The sequence below is a fragment of the Myotis daubentonii genome, chromosome 20 (genome assembly GCF_963259705.1).
Source record: "Myotis daubentonii chromosome 20, mMyoDau2.1, whole genome shotgun sequence".
Lineage (NCBI taxonomy): Eukaryota > Metazoa > Chordata > Mammalia > Chiroptera > Vespertilionidae > Myotis > Myotis daubentonii.
The window spans coordinates 14,497,533-14,520,861 of NC_081859.1; the positions used below are offsets into that span (position 1 = coordinate 14,497,533).

The window sequence follows — 23,329 nt, forward strand, 5'->3', positions numbered from 1 at the left end:
GTTGTCTTGTTACATCTGTATTTATACCAGTTGATTCCAATCCTATCAATTTCTATTGCAAAGGTTAGGGCGTTTCTTATCTCCATTCCAGGGAGTAAAGATTATGTAGCTTAAGTGTGATTATTTATAGTTAAAGTGATTAACTACCCGCCTGGCACTTAGTTAAGGGTTTTATCCCCTCCCTAACTTCAGGGAAAAATCCCTACCTGGGGAAACAACCTTTCTTGGAGAGGTGACCTTGGTTAAAACACATAGCACTAAGGGGAGCAAACATATTAAGAACAGTATGCTATATACGCCAGGTCCCTTGAAACATATGCTGTGCAGATGTTTCTTTCCTGCAGCGACTGTGTCAAGCAGCAAGGATGGACCGGCTTCCGGCATCAATTACATCTCAATGAAGCTGGAAAAGCATATACGGAATAGTGCCAAAAGTTGTTTGTAATATTAAGTTCTGTTTGCTTATCACGTTTTTACTTCAATTTAGAAGTTAGTTCTTGAACACCTGGGTATCAACTAACAGAAAGAGCATCAGAATGAGCTCAAAAGACCTAAATTTTGGCATTTTTCTTCTCACTAGGTGACTACATAACCATCTCTGAGCCACAACTGAAGCATCATGGGAAGAGGAGAAGGAGTGGGGAACAGATTCGTTTCTGTGATCTTTTCAGCCTAAAATTATATGGTTCTGCTCTGCTTAAGGAAGGAATTGGATACCGTGACTCCTCACAGTTTCCAATCTAAGTGGGAACAAAGGAAATAAAGACATATAACTAATAGAGACTATTCACACTTCCCAAATGATTGGCATAGAAAATACCAGCGACTACTGATTTTACAACAGGGAAAGGTCATCCTGGTTAGGTGGATTTCACCAAAGATTTGAGTTGAAACTTTAAGAATAAACAGAACTTGGACAAAGGATGGGGAAAAATATATTACAGACTTCCATATTATAACTACCAGGAATCCACAAACTCAAGCTATGCTTTATATCATTTGGCCCTACCTTATAGCCATGGCGACAACTCTTCTCATGGAGTTTAACCCGGAATGAAATTCTTTCAGGGACAGGTACCTCCAAGCTGTGCCTGAGCAGCCTGACAAACCGTTGAACCATTCTCATGATAAAGTCCTCCCAAACACAGAGCCATGATCAACTTGCTGATGTGACAAGGCTTTCTGCCCTTCCTTCATCAAACTTTATAAACGAGCACTTATCTAAATTATCTCTTTAAACACGTAGCATTAAGCACTGAAAATAAAAATTTCAATAACAACCGAGTCTTGCTGACAGTAGAGAGGCTATTTTCTCTCTGATCAGGACACACCTTTCTTTATCTGGCCTGCAGAAGCCATCTCCAAACTTGCCTGCTTGCCTTTATAATATACCAAATCTCCTTGTTTTCCACATCAAATAACAATGTCTAATTTCTGCTGTCAAAAAAATCACTCTCTGCCCATTACAAAATTTAACAAAGCAGCTAATCACAATATTTTATTACTATTAATATTACAGCCTTTAAACATTTTTTTGTGTGTGTCTCATGAGAGGGCCTCATTCACAACAGAAATAGTCAAGCCACAATGTAAAGTCTGAGGGCAATATCCTTAATCTAAGAAAATGATCTGAAAATCAAGCAAAAACTTTCTCAACCTGAGTTATATAGCCAAAATAATTCTACTAGAAAACTGTATCATTACATTTCATTTCAAGGCAAAATAACATATAACACCTGTAGTTAAAAAACAAAAACAAAAAAAAAAACACTAAAAACTAAAGATGATCATGTAAGACATTAATAAAGTATGTATTTTCTTCTTTTTATTTCTTCCTAATCCTTAGTGAAACACTATATGTTTTTTTACTATATCAATGAATTAAAACATTTTAAAGTTCTTGAATTAAATTTTCTTGGATTAAAAAAGAAAACTCAATAAACAATTATTGTGCACATAGTGTGCTTATTATAAATGTGATTGGCAACAAAAAACTGTAGAACTAACGGTTTGTTAGAAGGTAATGGATAAAATGTTTCCTATCCTTTTTTTAAGTTAGAAAATCTTCTGATAGCTGACAGCAGTTCTCAACCTGTGGGTGGCGACCCCTTTGGTGGTTGAACAACCTTTTCACAGGGATCGCCCAAGACCATCCTGCATATCAGATATTGACATTATGATTCATAACAATTGCAACATTACAGTTATGAAGTAGCAACGAAAATAATTTTATGGTTGGGTCACAACATGAGGAACTGTATTTAAAGGGCCAGAAGGTTGAGAACCACTGTGATAGCATATTCTATTTCCTACTGAACACAAAAAAGCCTCTGGCTTACAAACAATGATTTAAGGGTTGGCAAACAACAGCTCATCAGCTACATCTGACCCACCACCTCTTTCTGCACAGCCTACAGGCTAAGAATGCTTTCTTACATTTGTAAATAACTGGGAGAAAAATAAAAAGAAGGATATTTAAGCATAAGTGAAAATTATATATTAAAAAATAAATGTTCAGTGTCTATAAACCAAGTTTTATTGAAACACAGCCATACCCGTTCATTTATATATTATCCTTGGGAGCTTTGGGCTATCATGGCAGGGTTAAGACGTTGCCACAGAGACCATAAACAGCCCTCTCACTCACTGTGCATTATAAAGCACGTGATGAAGTAGTAACTGACTTTTTCCTGTTGGCCTACAAAGCCCAAAATATTGACTATATATGAACTTTTACAGAAAAGGTTTGCTACCGCGGAACAATTTAATCATCCATCATTTCCTAAAGAATTTAGAAAAATGGCACCCTCTGTGATTCTGAGCTATCAACTAACTTACTAAACTTTGTCAATTTTATCATGATAAAGATTTCTTTTTACACAGTCTTGTATACTTACAGAAGTGTATTAATTTTCAAAAGTATTTAATAAAGTGTACGCCATAAAACTGCAAAGGGACGGTTTTCATGCATTCCTTCATTCAGTTAACAATTAAGCACCTACTGCATACAGTGAAGATTGCTAGCAATTCAAAATAAACTGTCATTCCTGGCTCTAAGGAGGTCACATTCCAGTAGGGAGATGCAGTACTGGAGTAGAGGCTTTTGCCACTAAAGGGAAGGCCAAAGCAATGAAGGTAACCTCTACCTTTTCACAATGACATGTTGTCATTTAAAAACATCACCTCCATCTGAATTAATGGCAAGTTACACACTCAAATAGATAAGGCAACAAGGCTTAGCAAACACGTTTATCCATCAGTAGTTTTAATCAAAGCATTAGCCTTAAAGTAATTAACCTTGACCAACACAGGAATAAATAGAAATGCTGATTAAGAATTTACTAATTATCCTCCCAACTTCAGGAGTTAACTAGCATCTGGTCTTTAACTATATGACAAACATACACCAACTCATCATAGGTTATTTACACATAAATGAAGAGAAATACTAACTGAAAGGCAAGAGATGAAGAACATGATAAATAAACATCATCATTAAAAACACATGATTTGTTTTGTTTAGAAAGCCCAAGTGTCCTACAATTGTCACATAACTTAGAAGACCATTTGTGAGAAAATTGTCTCTTGAATCTACTCAGAGTTTCAATCTGCTGTAATGAAGGAAAAACATATAAATCATAAATGCATCAGCATTTCATAATTAGAATGCCGGGTTCCGTGTGCAGTTAAGTATCTTGGCTGTTTGCCTGCTTTACGTAAAACCAGAAGAGAGGTGCAACCCAAATCACTAAGTCTTCTAGCAGCTGCTGAGAGCAGACAAGAGAGACGCTCCCGCAGCAGCCACCTCCACGTACACAGATGCAGCTCCCGGTGACCGGAGGTTAGCAGTCCTGGGTGTCTGCTCGCTCTCAGAACTAAATATTTAATGGCATATTTCTCCTTAATAGAACCCAGGCACATCTGATCAGTCACTGGAATCACTTAGTAATGCAGTGAAAGTTATCATACTGCCTTTTCCCATCAAATTTGTAATTAGGTAATTCATCACTTTATTAATTCAAAAGATTGCTTTCTTTACTACTTTATAGCATGCTACAGTGGTGAAACCCAACTGAGCTGATCCACAAAAAGCTCTAAAATTTGGTCCTACATGAAACCCCTGAAGCCCTCAAGTGGCAAATACACACACACACCCCCGACCTTTCAAAACAATGAAGGTAATATTCTTCCCACAAATTAGCTACCACAACACGGAAGTAATAAAACACAAGCATATCCAGAATGAGAGAGCCAACAGAACTGAAATGTTAAATTAATAACTGAACATATCATGAACAACTTGTTCTTGCTTTTTACTGAGGTACCCCATCCTTCAGCAAATAAAAAAGGACAAAAACAGTTATTTAGTCATTTTTCCTCCATGTTGATATATATGCTCCACTAAAATTATGAGGTTATGGCAAAACATCATATAGATTATTTATTATCACTCTATGTCAAATGGCATGTACCACTCAAATGCAAGTATGTATCTCAATCAAAAATATTGTTACTCTTTCTTTTCATATTATAAATTAGCAAGATTCTTGATTCAATATATCCTCCATTGTTACTCTAGTGAAAAAAAAGTATAATCTCTTTTAATCTCCAATAAAAAAGAATTTACCACTAATAAAACTGAATGTAAAATTTAAGTATCACAGTACCAAAATAAAACACCTTCTAAAATCCTCACTTTCAAAGCTATACAATCACAGTGTTTATTGCAAAACCAGCTGCAACTCGTAGCATTAAAAATTAGAGTCTGGAGGTCACATATGTGCCCTAGAGAATAAAAACAACAGGCTATCGGGAGAATTCTTACTTTGTTTGAAAGGAAAAGGGAGGGAACACCTTCCCAAGTAGATGGGGAATTTCTTTTTTTTTTTTTTTTTTTTACTCATTTTTTTAAAATATACTTTTTATTGATTTCAGAGCAGAAGGGAGAGGGAGAGAGAGAGAGAAACATCAGTGATGAGAATCATTGATTGGTTGCCTCCTGCACACCCTCTACTGGGGATGGAGCCTACAACCCAGGCATGTGGTTTTCACTCCCCTGTCTACTCAGGAGGTATTGCTGAGGTAGGACAGCAGCCCTGAAAGATTCAGGGTGGGAGCTTCTTTGTTACATTTTTTTCTGAAGTTGTGCCATGCAGGCTCTGCCCATGAGGGCCTTGATTTAATATCCAGCACTGTATATTCCAGATGAGCCCAACCCCCTGTAAAGCCTATAGGTGGGTTCCCCCTCTTTAGCTATTTTTCCTTTGGAACAGTCTTCCTCTTTCTCCTCCTCCTTCCTTCTTCTTCCTCTTCCTACTCCTTTTTGGCCTTTGGGCAAAATTTGACTTTCCAATAGACCAAACCAGAATAATACTTCTTCAAACTCTTGAACATGAATCAATAAGATCCCTTGATGTGTTACAATTAAATCTCTTTTTGTCAGCTTCTTTAGATGGGGAATTTCTAATCAAACGACGCTGTGGCAGTTGTGCCGCTTTATGAGGTTAACGGGTACTTTGCTGGGCTCTGCAAACACCAACGATGACATGTTTCGTGATGAGGAGGTCACTTTTACTCTTGCTGCTTCCAATTTACGGTCTGTTTTTGAAACATTTTATGCAACTGGTTTATTTTCTGCTTTATTTTTCAGATCTTATCACATTTTGTGATAAAATCTACCAAATGCATTTTTAGAAAAGGAAGTTATAAGTTCAGAAAAAAATAATTAAGTACATTTTTCTACAACCTATATTCTGTGCATAGAAAATAAGCTCAAATCTAGGCCTACTGACATTAAGTTATAAATAACCATTACCAATTATCGATATAATAATTATCAATGTACACTCTGAGGGATGGACTAGAGAAATACTATACATTCCATGCCATTTCAGTGGATTATAGCAGGATAACTGAATAACTTTTATATTCAACTCCATCCTTTTAAGATGCATGTGTTAGAAACACTTTGTTCATCCATTTCCTACATGACATCCCAAGGAACTACTCTGAAATCATGGAGCTGTCATGAGTGCAGGACACAGTATATGATTTCTGCCCACAATAGCTATGGGCTGAAACCAAGTCAGTTACTAAGGGAAAGGTACTATATCCTGTTGGCAAAATTTCTTCTCAAACAAGATAGTCATTCTCAGCACTCCAGAGAAGCCAGCACTGGGCAAAACTGAGCAACCAATGGAGATTCTGGCTTCCAGTCAGTCGCAGGCGGCACTCTAGATCAGCAGTCACCAACCACTGGTGGTCCATGAGGTCCGAAAGGTTGGCGACCGCTGCTCTAGACGACAGCACGGAAGACATGTGACACTGCAGTCCTACAGCAGAATATGAATAAAGCCAGCAGTAGAGGGCAGGAGGAGCAGCGCGAGACACTTTAAGTACTTTTAGCTGTGAAGTGGATTTTATTATTATTCCCATTTACAGATGGGGAGATTGAGGTTGAGAGCATTTCAATGATTTGCCTGAGAAAACGATTTAACCACATAGCCCTGTGGAGAGTGGCTACAGTGTTTGGACAGGTTCAAGCCTCGGACCAATGAGAGGGCACGGTCCTCTCCTGGCAAAGCCACGTGCCAGTCCCAGCTTGGAGAGCAAAGCCCTCCCAGCACAATTACAGCCAAAGGCTATGGTTGAGAGCTTGACCTTATGGTCCAAACCTGTGGTCCCAGGTGGCTGAGTGATGTAGGCTGCAGGAGGTGTGGCAAGTGCTGCCAAAACAAAGCTTCACAGAGTTCAGATGCATGTAATTGAGTAGATTCGAAACCCAGGAGAATACTGTAAATATCTTGACCATGCCCTTACTTTGCCGCATGGGATCTGGCTATAAAATAAAGACTCAGGTTGCAGGCTGTGGCACGATCTCTCCATCTGAGAGCAGCATCCCACCTGGCCCCAGCTGGATTCTCTTGTCTGTCTTCTTTAATCCTTCACTGCCCACCATTCAGGTTCACCCTTGGCCGTGCTGAGCAGGGCCCAGTGCCCCATTCAAATGTATCCTCTCCGTTACTTTCTCCATTTTTAAGGTTTATATTATTCATATATACATTTCCTACATTTGTAGTAAATGTTTAGAACTCAATCAATACACTGAACCACTGCAATTGTCATGCCAAGATAAACCCATTTTGAAATATATCAGGACTTTGTGTTAGAAATAGAAGTAGAGGGGGAATATGGGATGAGAAGGAGGAGGGATGGCAGAGATGGAGACACACAGTTCTCTTCCCTAACAGTCTAGCAGAGCTGGCACACATGAATTTGGCCTCTATTTTTCATGAACATGTAAGTAACTGCATGTCTCCTGTGCTCTCACTAACAAGCATCTGCAATGCACCTCCCACCCTTTGGCCACCTTCATTCGTGTCAGCAGCAACCATCACGCTCCTCCTACCTCATATCTTTATTTCCATCCAGGCACACCTCGCCCTCCCCTCAAGTAACACAATCTAAAAATAAAAAACTGCTCTGCAAATGAACCTTCGAGCAAATCACTTCAGTCTATCCATCCAAACAGATGATCACCCACAGCACCCTCTCTACAGGAATTCTGGAGGTACTATTACCCTCACAAATTTTCTATTGACAAAATGCAAAAACAGCTTTTTAAACACCAATCTTTTATTCAAAAGTTCTAAGTATAACTGCTATGCACTCCACAGGTAGCAGCTACCTTTCAGATCTGCAGAGGAGATCAATCTTTTTCTCAGCTCCCCGCAGTCTCAGCCACTTTTCTAGACCACTGTCTGTAACTTTTCCCAGCACCATCCTCTCTCCTGGAATTCCAGCATCCACTTCTACTTCCTACGTGAAGTTCTCCTTGGTACCCTCTAGAAAAAGTTCTCACTCCTATGTCTCATGCTACTTAAATTTTACAGCCAGGCAACAAATTCGTAAGTGGAGAGGATATATTTATACAGCAAACTCCTACAATCTAAACCTCAAGTGCTCCCAGATAAGACATAGCTTAAAGGAGTTCATCACCACCAAACCAGTATTACAAGAAATGTTAAAGGGACTTCTTCAAGAAGAAAATTTTTAAAAAATCAAAAATATAAATAATAAAATGGCAATAACCACATACCTATGAATAATCACTTTACATGTAAATGTATTAAATGCTCCAATCAAAATACATAGGTGGCTGAATGGATAAGAAAATGAGACCTTTACATATGCTGCCTACAAGAGACTCACTTCAGAGAGGAACACTTAGACTGAAAGTAAAGGGATGGAAAAAGATAATTCATGAAAATGGAAACAAACAAACAAAAAGGCTGGGGTAGCAGTACTTACTCCAGACTTTAAAACAAAGACTATAACAAGAGACAAAGAAGGACCCAGCAATTCCACTTCTGGGTATTTATCTGAAGAAACCCAAAACACAAATTCCCAAAGACATACACATCCATATGTCCACTGCAGCCTTACTTACAATAGCTAGGAAACAACCTAAGTGCCCATCAGTCAATGTGCAGATGAAGAAGAAGTGGTGCATGTATACAATGGAATATTAGTCAACCAAAAAAATGAAATCTTGCCATCTGCAACAACATGAATGGACTTGGAGGGTATTATGCTAAGTGACATAAGTCAAACAAGACACAGACAACAGTATGGCGGACCAGATGCAAGGGGGGTAGGGGAGTAGTGAAGAGTAAAGGGGTTAAATATATGGTGACAAAAGAAGATCTGACTTTAGGTGATGGGCACACAATGCAATATACAGATGATGTATCATAGAATTGTACACTCGAAACCTATATAATCTTATTAACCGTTGTCACCCCAATAAATTTAATTTAAAAGCAGGCTGTATTACTGAAACACCATGACAAAACTAAATGAATACAATGGCAGAGTATGTCTTGAGAGCTGACAATGAACATACTTGCGTCATTAATAAGAATACTGAATAAAACATTAAAAGTAAATACCCCTTTTAATATAAGTAATACATTCTTTCATTCTCTACTCATTAAGGTAGGAGAGTGATATAAGACACGAAGTGTCCTGGATTTTCACGGATCAACAACAATATAAAGAGTGAAGGGCTGATGTAGAGCATTAGCAAAAATACCGAACGTCGCACTTACTTTTGCAAAGGCTTCGAAGATGTCAAAGGAAGGTGGCAGTTGAGAAACATCTTGTATTTCTTCTCTGATATAAAGTTGAAATGTCACTGCAAGTTGCCTGAGGCCCTCTTTCTTATCTTCAGTCAGTTTGTTAATATCTTTTTAAAAGAGAAAATAAATAGCACAATCACACAGTGAACTTTTAATGGATAATTTTCAGGTGTTCAAAGATAACTGTTAACTAGTATTTGCTGCCCTAGATTCCATTCTGACAGAGAGCAAACACATATCTTCTTTATTTTTTGCCAACTACAAATCACGATACATACATTAGCAGTTGGATTCTGCCAACGTTCATCTATAGCGTAAGATCAAACACTTATCAAAGCAAAATAAATACACGTACAGATGAAAAATATTAGAAACAAAATCAGTAAAGATGTGTTACCACATTTTCTACATCATCCTGTACACATGTTCAAACATGATAAATACTTATTAAATCAGTGAATGTAAGCAGACTTTTCTATGAAACAGTTTACAATAAGGTCATCTCCCAAGGGGCAGGGGGACAGAAAGTGAAAACTAAAAAGTTCAGCTGAAGCCCTAACCGGTTTGGCTCAGTGGGTAGAGCGTCGGCCTGTGGACTGAAGGGTCCCAGGTTCGATTCCAGTCAAGGGCATGTACCTGGGTTGCGGGCACATCCCCAGTAGGGGGTGTGCAGGAGGCAGCTGATCGATGTATCTCTCTCATTGATGTTTCTAACTCTCTATCCCTCTCTCTCCTCCTCTCTGTGAAAAATCAATAAAATATATTTTAAAAGTATATATATTTTTTAAAAATAAAAATAAAAAGTTCAGCTGAAGTTCAGAGTGGTAAAATTTGTCATCAGAAAGCACATCAACAAGAAAATATGGATCATCCAAAGAAATCTCAACTTCAAATCATTTCTCAGTTGAATAAACAAGGTATGGTGCTACTTCAACTGAAACAGAAGGAAGTTCTACAGCCAATATCAGTTGATGTATAACATCAAGGAGTGTTAAGGTTAAGAATGCACAATTCAATTAATAAAGTTCGAGAGAATTTCACTTAAGGCAGTGTGTACAACACTGCTAGTGAGCAAGGCTAATGTTAATAGTGAAACTCATTCCAAGAGATATTAATTACTTAGTAATAACATATCAAAAAAATGACTAATTAGTTCTCTGTTAAAACTTGAAAAGATACATCAGTTGAACTAGAGCATAACTCTGTTGCTCATGTCAGGTCTACATATTTTCTTTAAATTACTTGTTCAACAGAACAATTAATCCAGTTATTTCTTTTTCAAACCTGTGGGAAAACATATATAACATAAAATTTACCATCTTAACCATTTTTAACTATACAGTTCAGTAGTATCAAATACACTCACATTGTTATGCAAAATCACCACTTGCCTGGAGCCGGTCCATCCTTGCTGTTTCAAGGGACCTGGCATATATAGCATACGGTTCTTAATATGTTTGCTCCCCTTAGCGCTGTGTGTTTTAACCAAGGTCACCTCTCCGAGAAAGGTTGTTTCCCCAGGTAGGAATTTTTCCCTGAAGTCAGGGAGGGGATGAAACTCCTTAACTAAGTGCCAGGTGGGTAGTTAATCACTACAAACAATCATGCTTAAGCTACATAATCTTTACTCCCTGGAATGGAGATAAGAAACGCCCTAACCTTTGTAATAGAGATTGATAGGATTGAATCAACTGGTATAAATACAGATGTAACAAGACAGAAAGAGACAGAACTCAGGAGACAGGACTTAGAAGAGAGAACCTACACAGAACCTACACAGAACCTACAGACAGAAGGACTTCGCTGGAGAGAACATGGCAAAAGATCCTGGACTGAACCTGACTGCGGAGATTGGCAGGAGAGCCTGACTAGAACCTGGTGACCAAACCTGGCTAGAGATCTCAGACAGAACCTGGCTGGAGAACCTAGCGAGGGAACATGGCTACAGAACCTGGCTGGAGAACCTGGCTGGAGAACCTAGCAAGAGAACATGGACACAGAACTTGGCTGGAGATTGTGGCTAGAGATCCTGGCAAGGCTGCTGATCAAATGAACACTGCCCCCGTGTCATTCCTTCTTCGCCGACTCCGTCCACACCTTTGGGGACCCCTGGACCTGCTGGGGCTGGACCCCGGCATCACAGCAAGGATGGACCGGCTCCCGGCAACCACTATCCATCTCCATAATACTTTTCACCTTGTAAAACTGAAACTCTATACCCATTAAACAATAACTTCCCATTCATCCCTTCCCACTGCCCCTGAGAACCAGATTTTACTTTCTTTCTTCATGATCTGGAGTACTCTAAGTACTTCATATAAGTGGAATCATACAATATTTGTCTTTCCGAGATTACCTTATTTCACTTAGTATAACATCCTCAAGATTCATCCATGTTGTAGCATATGTCAGAATTCCTTTTTAAGGCTGAATAATATTCCATTGTGTATACATAACACATTTTGCTTATCTATTCATTCGTTGATAGACATTTGGTTGCTTCCAAGTTTTAGCTATTGTGACTAATACTGCTATAAATATAGATGAATAAATATTTGCTTTCAATTATTTTGAGTGTATAGCCAGAATCCAGGGACATATGGTCATTATAGTTTTAATTTTTTGAGGCACCTCCATACTGTTTGCCATAGCAGCCATACCATCCTACATTCCTACCGTTCCAATTCCTCTACATCCTTGCCAACATTTGTTTTCTCTTTTTTTCCCCCCCTATAGTTGTCATCCTAATGGGGTGGGATGATTATCTCACTGTAATTTTGATCTGCATCTACCTAATGATTGGTGATGCTTAAATAATAATGTATTATCACTGGCAAGTGGGATCCCATCACTATAAATCTGTACCAAATTCACTTCCAACACAAATCTTAAACTGTGTGGCCAATTTACTCTATGAGCTCTGGCTACTTTTGCGTTGAAGTCATTCGCAACCTCAATGAAGAGTGTCTGTGCCAATATGAAAGAAAAACAAACCCTACGTTTACTTAACATTCGGATCTGGAAAGCCTTTCACTGTTCCCAAGTAGCTCGGCCATCAGGAGAAGAACAATGCTCAATGCTGTTAGAGAGCCTAAGTCACCTGTGTTTCGACCAGTGAACCTCAATGTTCCCTGGACACCAGGGCCCCACCCTGTTCACATCAGTTTCCTGACATCAAAAAGAAAGCAAGAATGGGAAGAAGAGAGTAAGGGAGGGAGAAACAGAAGAAAAATTATTTTTTCAACTGGACTAGGGGTTACATTCCCTCACTGCCTAACCTGGCACTTTACAAACTCCTATATGGCCAAAGCTACCCAGAATAAATTAAATATGCTCATGTTAGATTTCCCTCACATAACAGAGAGACAAAAAAAACAAAGCAATTCATCATCTCAGGAAATAAATGACAGGATTTTTTTTATGCTGATAATCACTTACTTGATTCCAGATCATAAAATGAGTAAAGTTTCTCCGATTCAGAGGGGGTTTCTTCCATCTATGAAGTAAAGGCGGAAAACACCAAAACAATTTCAAGTTTTCCAATATATAAATAAATATGTTTGAGTATCTTTAGACATTTAATGAAAGTCTATTTAAAAAGTAAAATTCTATCCAGTATATTTCTTCTCTTCACCACGTTTTTACAGTTCAATAATTTAATCAGTAACAACCTAATAAAATAAAAGCTGTGACTTAACCACCAGCTTAATTTCCAAATGTAAAACTCTTTTACACGATTTCATACTTTTATTTTTTCCCCATTCTATCCATATAGTTTGTATCACTGTAAGAATCTTATTACAAATTATCATAAAAAAAGCAAAGATGGATCAATAAAAATAAGAATTTATTACACACTGTACAACCTTGGATAAGATGCTTAACCTTGAGTCAAGAGGAATCAATTTTGTTATCTGGAACATAAGAGTAATAACAGCAGCTGATTCACAGGACTGTTTTGGGTGTGAAATGAGGTATATCAGGTAAAGTGATTACCACAAGGCCTGGAGATAGAAAGTACTCTATGGAAAGTAACTATTTCACAACTAGAGGCCCGGTGCATGAAATCTGGGCACTTGGCGGGGGGAGGGGTGCCCCTCAGCCTAGCCTGTACCCTCTTGTAGTCCAGGAGCCCTTGGGGAATATCTGACTGACGGCTTAGGCCCGCTCCCAACCTAAGCTGTCATTCAGACATCCTTAGCACTACCATAGAGGCAAGAGAGGCTCCCGCCACCACCAATGTGCTCACCAGCCATGAGCCCAGCTTCTGGCTGAGTGGTGCTCCCCCTGTGGGAGTGCACTGACACCAGGGGGCAGCTCCTGCATTGAAGCTGTGCGCGTCACAGCGACCAGTAGTTCTGCTATAGGGCCAAAACGGCTCTCCAACATCCCGAGGGGTCCCAGATTGTGAGAGGGTGCAGTCCAGGCTGAAGGAACCCACCTGTGCATGTTCGGGGCTGGGGAGGGACACAGGAGGATGGCCAGCCATGGCGGGACCATGGGAGGGATCCAGGGCGTGTCCGGCCTGTCTCGCTCAGTCCCGATTGGCTAGACCCCAGCAGCAAGCTAACCTACCTGTCGGAGCGTCTGCCCCTTGGTGGTCAGTGCACGTCATAGTGACTGGTCGACCAGTCGACTGATCCATGGTGGTCAGTGCACATCATAGTGAGCAGTTGAGCGACATTAGCATATCATTAGCATATTATGCTTTGATTGGTTGAATGGACGACCAGATGAATGGACACTTAGCATATTAGGCTTTTATTATATAGGATTGCTTCCTTTTAGGTTTTGATTCAGTAGATCAGGGGTGGTGACTGAGAACTAGGACCTTCAGTGATTCTGAAGCAACCCATCTCTGCTCTAAAAGTAGTTGTCTATCTGTTTAATATTAATAAAGTAGAAAAAAGTTCACATTCAAATATAACAGTAATTAAACTTTTAATATCCAGTGGTTAAAGAAATGCATAATGATAAAAGTTGCTCTAAATTTATTAATGCTTTGAAATAAATTTGTAAGTTTTAACACAATGTACACATAGTAGTAAATATGTATGTTGCATAGTCAGTCCAAAGACAATGCCCATTTGGTATTGCAAATCCTTTTTTAAATTAAGATGTAACTGAAATATAACATTGCATTAGTTTTATGTATATAATCATATTTTTACATTCTTAAATACCCCTATAAAATTTCATAGCCAAAAAAAGTCCATACAAAACAGGAGAGAACAGAGCTGGAGCTTGCAATAACTTGAGAGATACTCATGCTAAAGGCTGACCCCAAAAATCTGGAAGGTGTCACCAGAGGGGGATGTCACAGAATCCACTAGTTGTTTTGGCAGAGCAAGGAAAAGAACTGAAGACACAATTTCACTGAATCTTGACTGTAAATAAAAAAAATAAGTACTCTTCCATGTAAGATTAATTATCATAAAATTAAAATCTCAGTTGAAGAGACAACAAGAATTATATACATACTCTGTGCATTAGTTCACAGTAGAAAAGTAATAAAGGCAACATAACAGATTCTACTAACATCTCATGTGACAAATACAGGACCTCCTGTCTCCAATCCCAGGAGATCACACCCAGGGCCTTCAAAGAGGGGCCGTGCACGTCATTACCACCACTGATGCTGTGATTGATAGGAAAACAGCAAGCTGTTGACTCAATATTCCACCCTGTAATATTCCACCTTCTACTGTCATATGGATTTAAATTCAGCCTTAAATAAGAATAATACATGTGTCCTGTCATCCCATCCAGGAAGAGGTCCCCAGGTTCAATTCCCCGTCAAGACACATGGCCTGGCTGCAGGCTCCATCCCAAATAGGGGCGTGCAGGAGGCAGCCAATCGATGTTTCTCTCCCTCTCTCAAATCAATAAAAACATATTTTTTTAAAGAATAATATATGCAAATGTGAGTGCTTTTGTTAAATTAAAAACCAAGAATATTTCACAAGTTCTCTACTCACAAGTTTGACAACAACTCTGCCCAGAAGTCGGACGGAATCGGGGGGATATCGGGGTTTGCAGCTTTTAAGGCATTTGCACTCCCGCTTGTGGTCTGGCCAAGCTTTCTTCTGTTAAGAGAAGAGTGGGGAGAGCATACAAGACATAAAATTTAACTTTCATTTGCACTGGTTTGGGAGTTATCAACATTAACTTCAACCGCCTAAATATCACTTCAAAATCGGAAATGAAAGCAATGTGCTCCACGATTCAGTCTTCACCACGTATGCAGTTACCCGGCTTGGGCACTGAGAGCTTCTGCTTCACCTCTGTCCTTTCATTCCCCCCTGCCCCCATTATTACCTGGCTGGTGGAGTCCGAACAAAGAATCATTACGACTTACTCAATAATTCATAAGATGGCCTTTTACAGATTAAACAGGATGCAATAATAGACAGTGACTTTGAATATAAAAAGAAAATACACTCCAAATTAGAAAACAAAACACATGGTTCAGGAAAATCAAAACAGAGCAGATAGCCTTCTGCATTTTCTGCTACTATAGTGAGCACAGACATATCAGGAGAGCTAACATCACAAAAAATATAAAACCTCTGTGTTTTTTAAGATAACATAGAAAAGGGGTTGTTAGCTAAAATGATCAAATGTTCTGTTTGCCCAGGAATGTCTTATTTATGTTGTCCTTATTAATAGTGCCCCTTTTCCTTCAGAAAATGTAGTGTGGGTGATAACAAGGGTCCTCAAACTTTTTAAACAGGGGGCCAGTTCACTGTCCCTCAGACCGTTGGAGGGCCGGACTATAGTTTAAAAAAAAACTATGAACAAATTCCTATGCACACTGCACATATCTTATTTTGAAGTAAAAAAACAAAATGGGAACAAATACAATATTTGTATTTGCATGTGGCCCGCGGGCCGTAGTTTGAGGACCCCTGAATTAGAAGGTCACTTAAGCCAGGATCCTAGCCATGTGCTGGTGTGGTTGAAGAGAAGAGACCAGTGAGCCAGTCACCAATCTTGCAACACTCGGGACGAGAGGGCTAAAGGGAAGGGCATTCTCTCTCCGAGTCTTGGATCAGAAATGCCACGGCTCCCCTTGTGGATTACATCCACATGAAAAGAAATGCCAGGCTACCTAATATTTAGCCCTGGTGGAGGAGAGACAGCTAGACCAAACGTCCAGTATGTCTTATTTTCCCAATGAGAGTTGGAAGTCCCATCACTGACATGCCCGATGCTCACAACACTTCTTATTTCAGAAATTGTATGTCTGCTTCCCAGCTTCTGGGCCTAAAAATCTCCTAGAAGGAACTCTCTCTTTTCCACTTGCAGCACAAACATGCAGCACAACCAAAAATTTCACAAAAGCTGCAGCTACTTTGAAACTGACTCCAATTCAAGCTCAAGCCAGCATTTTGCTCAGAAAGGCTACCCCTATCAAGTTGTTGGGGGAAGCCCTGTCTACTGCTACTTCCTTATAACCCCAGTCCTGGAGACATCGTTTCAAGGGGCACACCACTTCTGTCACCAACTCTACTCAGGGTTACCTCACTTCATTCCTTCATACCCACTATAGCAGTGATGGCGAACCTTTTGAGCTCGGCATGTCAGCATTTTGAAAAACCCTAACTTAACTCTGGTGCCATGTCACATATAGAAATTTTTTGATATTTGCAACCATAGTAAAACAAAGATGTATATTTTTCATATTTATTTTATATATTTAAATGCCATTTAACAAAGAAAAATCAACCAAAAAAATGAGTTCACGTGTCACCTCTTACATGCGTGTCATAGGTTCGCCATCACTGCACTATAGCAATGCTCTGAATGGGATGCTTGCAATCTTTTTTCTTAGTATGTATACTTCTCACTTCTAAACAAGACTGAGCTGCTTCAAAGTAAAGATGTATATAAAATAAGGTTGTGAAACTGGAAATAAAAAATGTTAAAATTACGAAAAAAGTACTATAGCATTTACTTCATATTCCACAGTGTGCCACACACATGACCAAGCAATTAAAAAAGATTTTATTTTCACAATAATCCAAAAGGTAGATCCTTATATTATAGATGAGGAAAGTGAAAGCTCGACAGCAGGGATCTAACTAATGAGCTACATAAACATGAAAGGGGAGAGTAAAAATCCTTAGTATGCTAAGCATGAGAGCTAAATAATTACTGTGCTGTGAGCCACATTTATTTGAGTTGCCTTACAGGCAAGGAAGAAAAAAAAAAAAGCATAATAGCTTATCTAATTCTCACTTGACAGAAAAGAAAAACGCATAGTTCCAAGCAGTAAAAACCAAGTAGTAAGTCACAGGAGGAACTCATTCTGAGAGAGCTAATCAACATACTGGACCATGTCTGCAACAATAGTTTACAACTACAATGGCCTTTCCTATGGCCACTTCTCATGTCAGTCCTCACTGACAGGCACCATATTAAAACATAACTCAGTGGGGGAAATGTTTCTATTGTGCAGGGGGCTAGTCCTGGAGTAGCAATTAGCAATTGCCAACATGTGTAAGATCCCTAAAAAATTATGGCTCCATTGTCAAATAAGATTGAAAACCACAACATAATAAAGACCCTGCTGGGAGATTCAAAATACTACGTTTAGCTCCCCAGAAGTTCCAAAAAGCTCTGCATTAAAGAAACTTGTATGTCTTAGTTAACAGAGCTCCCATGAAGGTAACTGCCATCCTGCGGAAGCTCAGCGGGTAGAGACTGACTCAGATAAACCACTGCGCTTCCTTTCCTCCATCTGGTCTTGGAATGAGCGTGGGTTCAGCCGTCAAATCAAATCTCACTGGGAGAAAGCCCGGCTGCTGATGCTGCTGGCGGCCGACTGGAGAGAGAACCCTAACTGTGGTGGGAAAGTTTCCGTTTGTGTTAGACGTCAAGAAGCCTGACCGGTGCCCTCAGTGGACAGGCTGTGTGGGCCGGAATGAGACACACGGGGCCGGGGGTCTCTGAGAGAGTGAGCTCCTTGAGCTCTGTTCAAAGCCGGAGGAACTGCCGGCTGAAAAAGGACCGCCCCTCCTAAAGGAAGGCTGAGATACAGCTTCTAATCAACGCTGAACTACAAAGGCTCACTCATTGCTCCTTTGGTAAAACCTCCAGCTTTGAGCAGCTCGGCCCACCAGGGTGAAGTAACTACAAAATGTGCCCCTAGGTAATGAACCAATTGATCTGTTAGATGGCATTTTTAAACATCCAAATGTTTGAGAATTCTTATCAAAAACAATTTAGGACTTTAGCATACTTAATACTGAGCTTTCATTTCTCAACAATAATTAGGAACTAGACATTATGTTTCTCAAGGCTATTCCTAGATCACTGGAAACATCCGACAACATATTTTTCTTCCCACTCACTGTGGCCAAGAAAGATACTCATTCTTTTCATCTAAAAGCCAAATCAGATCGATATAAATATTATATTATAAACAATCACATTACTTGAAATTGGTCTGTAATATAGTGTCAGCTTTACAGCCTACTCCATTTCTTACCATGATATTAAAATCCATGTTTTTACAACATTAATTGTTAGGACTTATTGTTCACCATCCCTTCTTAATAAGGCTTACTAACGGACACATACCAAGGAAAGACTTACAACAAAATCTTTGAAGTTACTGCATTTGACTTTGAATCAAAACCCCACAGTCACACAAAAACATTAGGCATCATCTTCACTCTACAAACTTTAACCTGGGTCTAGAATTCAATGGCACACTATAACAGAACATGAAATCTGCCAGTTTCTCAAACAACCTTCTTGATTTTACTTTTTCCTGTTTTCTTCCATTACTGCAAATACAGGATGTAATTAAGATTTTGTTCACAATACAGCTGTAATGTTTTTTGTTCTCGTAGTTCAAAATTAACAATGATGTACAATAAGCACAAGTTAGCATAAAAGATAAAGGAAATTAAAATATTGTGTTAAGAAACAAAGACAATGGGAAACAAGAGTTTAGGTGGAAAAGAAAAAATAAAAGACATTTATGACTCAATTCCATTTTACAGTAAACATGCATGACAAAAACAACTTCAGACTCTATATACAGGGTGGGGCAAAAGCAAGTTTACAGCTGTGCATATGTAAAACACAAAGCTTATTTTTGTATTATTTTTTATTAACTAGAGGCCCGGTGCACGAAATTCATGCACGGGGTAGGGAGCGGGTGTCAGGGGTACCTCAGCCCAGCCTGCACCCTCTCCCAATCTAGGACCCCTCGGGGGATGTCTGACTGCCAGTTTAGCATATTACACTTTTATTATTATTATTACTAGAGGCCTGGTGCACAAAAATTTGTGCACTCGGGGGGGAAGGGGGGTCCCTCAGCCCAGCCTGTGCCCTCTCGCAGTCTGTGACCCCTCGGGAGATAACTACCTGCTGGCTTAGGCCTGCTCCCGGGTGGCAGAGGGCAGGCCCAATCCCTAGGTGCAGCCCCTGGTCAGGCTCAGAGCAGGGCCGAATGGGGAGTTGGGGCACCGCCCTCTGTCATGCACAGAGCAGGGCGGATCGGGAGGTTGCGATACCACCCTCAGTCACGCTCAGGGTAGGGCCAATTCAGGGGTTCGGGCACCGCCCCCGTCACACTCAAGGCAGGGTCGATGGGGAGGTTGTGGCGCCACCCCCTGTCACACACAGAGCAGGGCCCATCAGGGGGGTTGGGGCTCCGTACCCTGTCACGCACAGAGCAGGGTGGATAAGGGGGTTGAGGAGCTCCGCCCGTCACTCACAGAGTAGGGCCTATAGGAGAGTTGGGGCACCGCCCCCTGTCACACACAGAGCAGGGCCCATGGGGGGGGGGGTTGGGGCGCCACCCTCTATCACCCACAGAGCAGGGCTGATCAGGGGGGTAGGGGCACCGCCACTGTCACACTCAGGGCAGGGCCGATGGGGAGGTTATGGCTCTGCCCCGTCACACACAGAGCAGGGCCCGTGGGGGGGAAGGGGGGGTTGGGGCACCGCACCCTGTCACACACAGAGCAGGGCCGATCAGGAGGTTGGGGCGCCGCACCCTGTCACACACAGAGCCGCAAGGCGATCAGGGGGTTGGGGAGCTCCCCCCTATCAGGCATAGAGCAGGGCTGATCAGGGGGTTTGGGCGCCTTGCCCTGTCAGGAACAGAGCAGGGCGGATAGGGAGGTTGTGGCCCCGCCCCCTGTCACACACAGAGCCACAGGGCGATCAGGGGGTTTGGGCACTGCCCCGTCACGCTGATTCTGGTGCTGGGAGGCATATTACCCTTTTACTATATAGGATAGAGGCCTGGTGCATGGGTGGGGGCTGGCTGGTTTGCCCTGAAGGGTGTCCTGGATCAGGGTGGGGGTCCCCACTGGGGTGCCTGGACAGCCTGGATGAGGGGATGATGGCTGTTTGCAGCTGGTCACACACCCTTCAGGGTGGGGGTCCCCACTGGGGTGCCTGGCCAGTCTGGGTGAGGGGCTGAGGGCTGTTTTCAGGCTGGAGGGTGACAGAAGCTCCCAACTGCTCCTTTTTTTTTTTTTTTTTTTTAAATTCTGGGCCAGTTAGCTCTGGCTCCACCTCAGAGGCCTCCGATGCTAAAAGCAGGTATCTGGTTTGTTTGGGTTCTATAATCGAAACACTGTATCAACTCCAGCTCTGAGATCCCTGCGGGCTGAAAGCAGGTTTCTGGGGTTTTGTTTAGCTTCTATATTTGTTACAATGTTTCAAACTGCAAACTCAGAGGCTGGCAAGGCAGGCGGGGAACATTGGTTTCCTCCGTCACTGAAGCAACCAAGTCTCATGTTCACTTCCAGCTGCCTGGCTGCCGGCCACCATCTTGACTGGAAGTTAATTTGCATATCGCCCTGATTAGCCAATGGGAAGGGTAGTGGTCTTATGCTAATTACCATGTTTCTCTTTTTTTAAATTAAATCTTTATTGTTCAGATTATTACATTTGTTCCTCTATTTTCGCCCCATAACTCCCCTCCTCCCAGTTCCCACCCCACCCTCCGCCCTCACTCCTCACCCACTGTCCTCATCCATAGGTGCACAATTTTTATCCAGTCTCTTCCTGCATCTCCCACACCCCTTTCCCCCCTAAGAATAGTCAGTCCATTCCCTTTCTATGTCCCTGATTCCATTATAATCACCAGTTCATTCTGTTCACCAGATTATTTATTCACTTGATTCTTAGATTCACTTGTTGATAGATGCATATTTGTTGTTCACAATTAGTATCTTTACCTTTCTCTTCTTCTTCCTCTTCTTAAGGGATACCTTTCAGCATTTCATATAATACTGGTTTGGTGGTGATGAACTCCTTTAGCTTTTCCTTATCTGTTAAGCTCTTTATCTGACCTTCAGTTCTGAATGATAGCTTTGCTGGGTAAAGTAATCTTGGTTGTAGGTTCTTGGTATTCATCACTTTGAATATTTCTTGCCACTCCCTTCTGGCCTTCAAAGTTTCTGTTGAGAAATCAGCTGACAGTCGTATGGGTATTCTCTTGTAGGTAACTGAGTTTCTTTCTCTTGCTGCTTTTAAGATTCTCTCTTTGTCTTTTGCTCTTGGCATTTTAATTATGATGTGTCTTGGTGTGGTCCTCTTTGGATTCCTTTGGTTTGGGGTTCTCTGTGCTTCTTGGACCTGTAAGTCTATTTCTTTCACCAGGTAGGAGAAGTTCTCTGTCATTATTTCTTCAAATAGGTTTTCAATATCTTGCTCTCTCTCATCTTCTGGCACCCCTATAATTCTGATGTTGGTACGCTTGAAGCTGTCCCAGAGGCTCCTTACACTATCTTCGTATTTTCGGATTCTTTTTTCATTTTGCTTTTCCGGTTAGGTGTTTTTTGCTTCTTCGCATTTCAAATCTTTGACGTGATTCTTGCGCTCCTCTGGTCTGCTATTGGGAGTCTGTATAATATTCTTTATTTCAGTCAGTGTATGCTTAATTTCTAGTTGGTTCTTTATCACAACATAAAGGGTCTCATTAGATTTCTTGAGGATCTCACTACATTTATCGGCAGTTTCTAGAAAATTATTGAAAGACCTTAAAAGTGTGGTTTTGAGCTCTATATCTTCCATTTCTGACATTTGCGTCTTGTTTCTTTGTCTCCGCATTTTTTTATGTTTTCTTGGTGCACCCCCTAGTGGTCTTTGTGCGCTGTCTTTTTGTAGTTAAGCCTTGATTGTTGTAGGTAATACTAGGGGGGATTTGACCTCCAGGCCAAGTGGCTGTGAGAATCAGCTGTGTCTGCAGTGGGAGAACTTCTGTCCTCTAGGGAGGTGCTATTCTAGCCTTTGCCTGAGGCTATCTGGCAAATGCCTCCGTGCAGGGCTTGGGCGGGGCGGGTCCCAGGGGATCAACAGGGTGGGCGGAGCAAGCAGTTATGGCTGCTCTCAGTCCCGTCCCCAGGGGCTCTGCCTCTGGGTCCCAGCAACCGCTGCAAACCTCAGAGAGAAAGCTGCCTTCGAGTTCCGACCGAAGCCAGACAGTCCCACTTCTCCCGTTTGAGTCTGGGTCCCTAGAGACTCGCCCGGATCTGGAGCTCAGAGTCTGAGACTCCCTCCGGATTGAAACAGACAACTGTGCCCTCAGCCGCCAGCCCGCTCCGCATGCACTCCGCACCTTAGTATTTTACTTCAGCACTGCGCCTCCTCTGAGTCTCGGTATGCTTTTCTCTTTCCTTCTAGTTGTAGAACTTCTACTCAGCCAGCCTTCCTGTGGTTCTGGATGATGTTCGTTCTGTCTTTTAGTTGTATTTTTGAAGTGGTTGTTCGAGGCAGCAAACTCCGGCGTTAACCTATGGCGCCATCTTGGTTTTTCTATTCTTACTCTGCCCATGTTTCTCTTTTATTAGATAGAATTAAACTGGCAGTCACACATCTCTCTCACAATCCAGGATCACTGGCTCCTAACCACTCGCCTGCCTGCCTTCCTGATCACCCCTAACCACTCTGCCTGCCTGCCTGATTGCCCCTAACCACTCGCCTGCCTGCCTCATTGCCCCTAACCACTTGCCTGCCTGCCTGATCGCCCCTAACCACTCACCTGCCTGCCTCATCGCCCCTAACCACTCTGCCTGCCTGGCTCATTGCCACTAACTGCTCACTTGCCTGCCTGATCGCCCCTAACTACTCTGCCTGCCTGCCTCATCGCCCCTAACTGATCACCTGCCTGCCTGATTGCCCCTAACCATTCTGCATGCCTGCCTGATCGCCCCTAA

The 23,329-nt window shown here is 41.3% G+C and overlaps 1 protein-coding gene across 3 annotated transcripts in view; it reads right to left on the reverse strand.

Moving 5' to 3' along the window:
* SMYD3 (SET and MYND domain containing 3) overlaps positions 1-23,329 on the reverse strand; it is a 520,781-nt gene that overhangs the window by 372,384 nt on the left and 125,068 nt on the right. For 2 of the 3 annotated variants that reach the window (XM_059677624.1, XM_059677625.1), the window contains exons 3-5: positions 15,119-15,226; positions 12,579-12,636; positions 9,111-9,247 (exon numbers count right to left, since the gene is read on the reverse strand). The exons of the other annotated variant lie outside the window; for it this stretch is intronic. In XM_059677624.1, coding sequence (XP_059533607.1) covers positions 9,111-9,247; positions 12,579-12,636; positions 15,119-15,226 — 303 coding nt within the window. The remainder of the gene's footprint in view (positions 1-9,110; positions 9,248-12,578; positions 12,637-15,118; positions 15,227-23,329) is intronic. 3 annotated transcript variants of the gene reach the window in all.